This window comes from Aptenodytes forsteri, unplaced genomic scaffold (assembly GCF_000699145.1).
Source record: "Aptenodytes forsteri isolate BGI_AS27 unplaced genomic scaffold, ASM69914v1 Scaffold474, whole genome shotgun sequence".
NCBI classification, from domain to species: Eukaryota; Metazoa; Chordata; class Aves; order Sphenisciformes; family Spheniscidae; genus Aptenodytes; species Aptenodytes forsteri.
In genome coordinates, this window is record NW_008793938.1 from 88,405 (window position 1) to 89,500 (window position 1,096).

Below are 1,096 nucleotides of genomic sequence, written 5' to 3' on the forward strand. Positions count from 1 at the left end.
GGTGGGTCCCCCCCCCCCCCCCAAAGAGCCGTCCCCAGAGGCGTGCCTCAGTTTCCCCACTGGGGAAGGGTGGAAGGGAGGAGGTGGCCGTGGGGAGGACACGGTGGTGGCTTCTCTGCTGTCTGATACTGGGGTTGGGCTGGATCACGTCTCTCCCCAGAGCTGTTCCCAAGAGGTGTGCCTCAGTTTCCCCGCTGCCAAAGCGCGGGAGGGTGGGATGTGGCCGTGATGGTGGCTTCTCCACTGTCTGATACTGGGGTTCAGCTGGATCGCACCCCCCAAAAAGCCATACCCAACAGACGTGCCTCAGTTTCCCCATGGCCAAAGGGTGGGAGGTGGCTGCAGCGGTGGCTTCTCTGCTGTCTGATCCTGGGGTTGAGCTGGACCGCACCCCATCCCCAAAGAGCCATCCCCAGGGGCGTGCCTCAGTTTCCCCACTGCCAAGGGGTGGAAAGGGGGGAGGGGGGAAGTTGGCCACAGGGAGGACATGGTGGTGGCTTCTCCGCTGTCTGATATTGGGGTTCAGCTGGATCGCACCCCCCAAAGAGCCATACCCAACAGGCGTGCCTCAGTTTCCACACTGGGAAGGGGCACTCGAGGTTCCTGCGGTGCCAAGCCCAGCCCTGGGCACAGTCCGCTCAGGGCAAAGCCCTGCACCACCCATCGCCGGTGACGCAGGGTGCCGGGGCCAAATGCCTGGGGACAAGCCCTGAGGAGGAGGAGGAGGAGGGAGCTGGCTGGCAGCGGGGATGAAGGCAGGGCACCGTGGGGAGAGGCCGGAGCTCGCCCCCCACACCGGATGCACCGGCACCCACCCCCGGCCATGGGGGTGCTGGGGGTGCTGGTGCTGGTGCTGAGCTGCCAGGAGGCAGGTAGGATGTGGGGGGACATGGGGGTACAGCGGATTGGGGGGGGGGTCCAACCCCTGGGGACCGTGGCCACCCCCATGTCCCCCTCGTAGCCGCCTTCCTGGTGCATGTGGCCAGCTCCTGCCCGCTGGCGGCCAATGGCTCCGCGCTGGCCTTCGGCTTCACCCTCATCTTCAACAAGAACCCGCTGTGCAGCGTGCCGGCGCCAGGCTTGCCGCGTGCCGCGA

General features: G+C 66.7%; 1 protein-coding gene across 1 annotated transcript in view; it reads left to right on the plus strand.

The window, feature by feature from the left end:
* The first annotated feature begins 823 nt into the window (after positions 1–823).
* LOC103907819 overlaps positions 824–1,096 on the plus strand; it is a 7,884-nt gene continuing 7,611 nt past the window's right edge. The window contains exons 1-2 of the mRNA XM_009290094.1: positions 824–872; positions 962–1,078. Of these exons, the coding sequence (XP_009288369.1) occupies positions 824–872; positions 962–1,078 (166 nt within the window). The remainder of the gene's footprint in view (positions 873–961; positions 1,079–1,096) is intronic.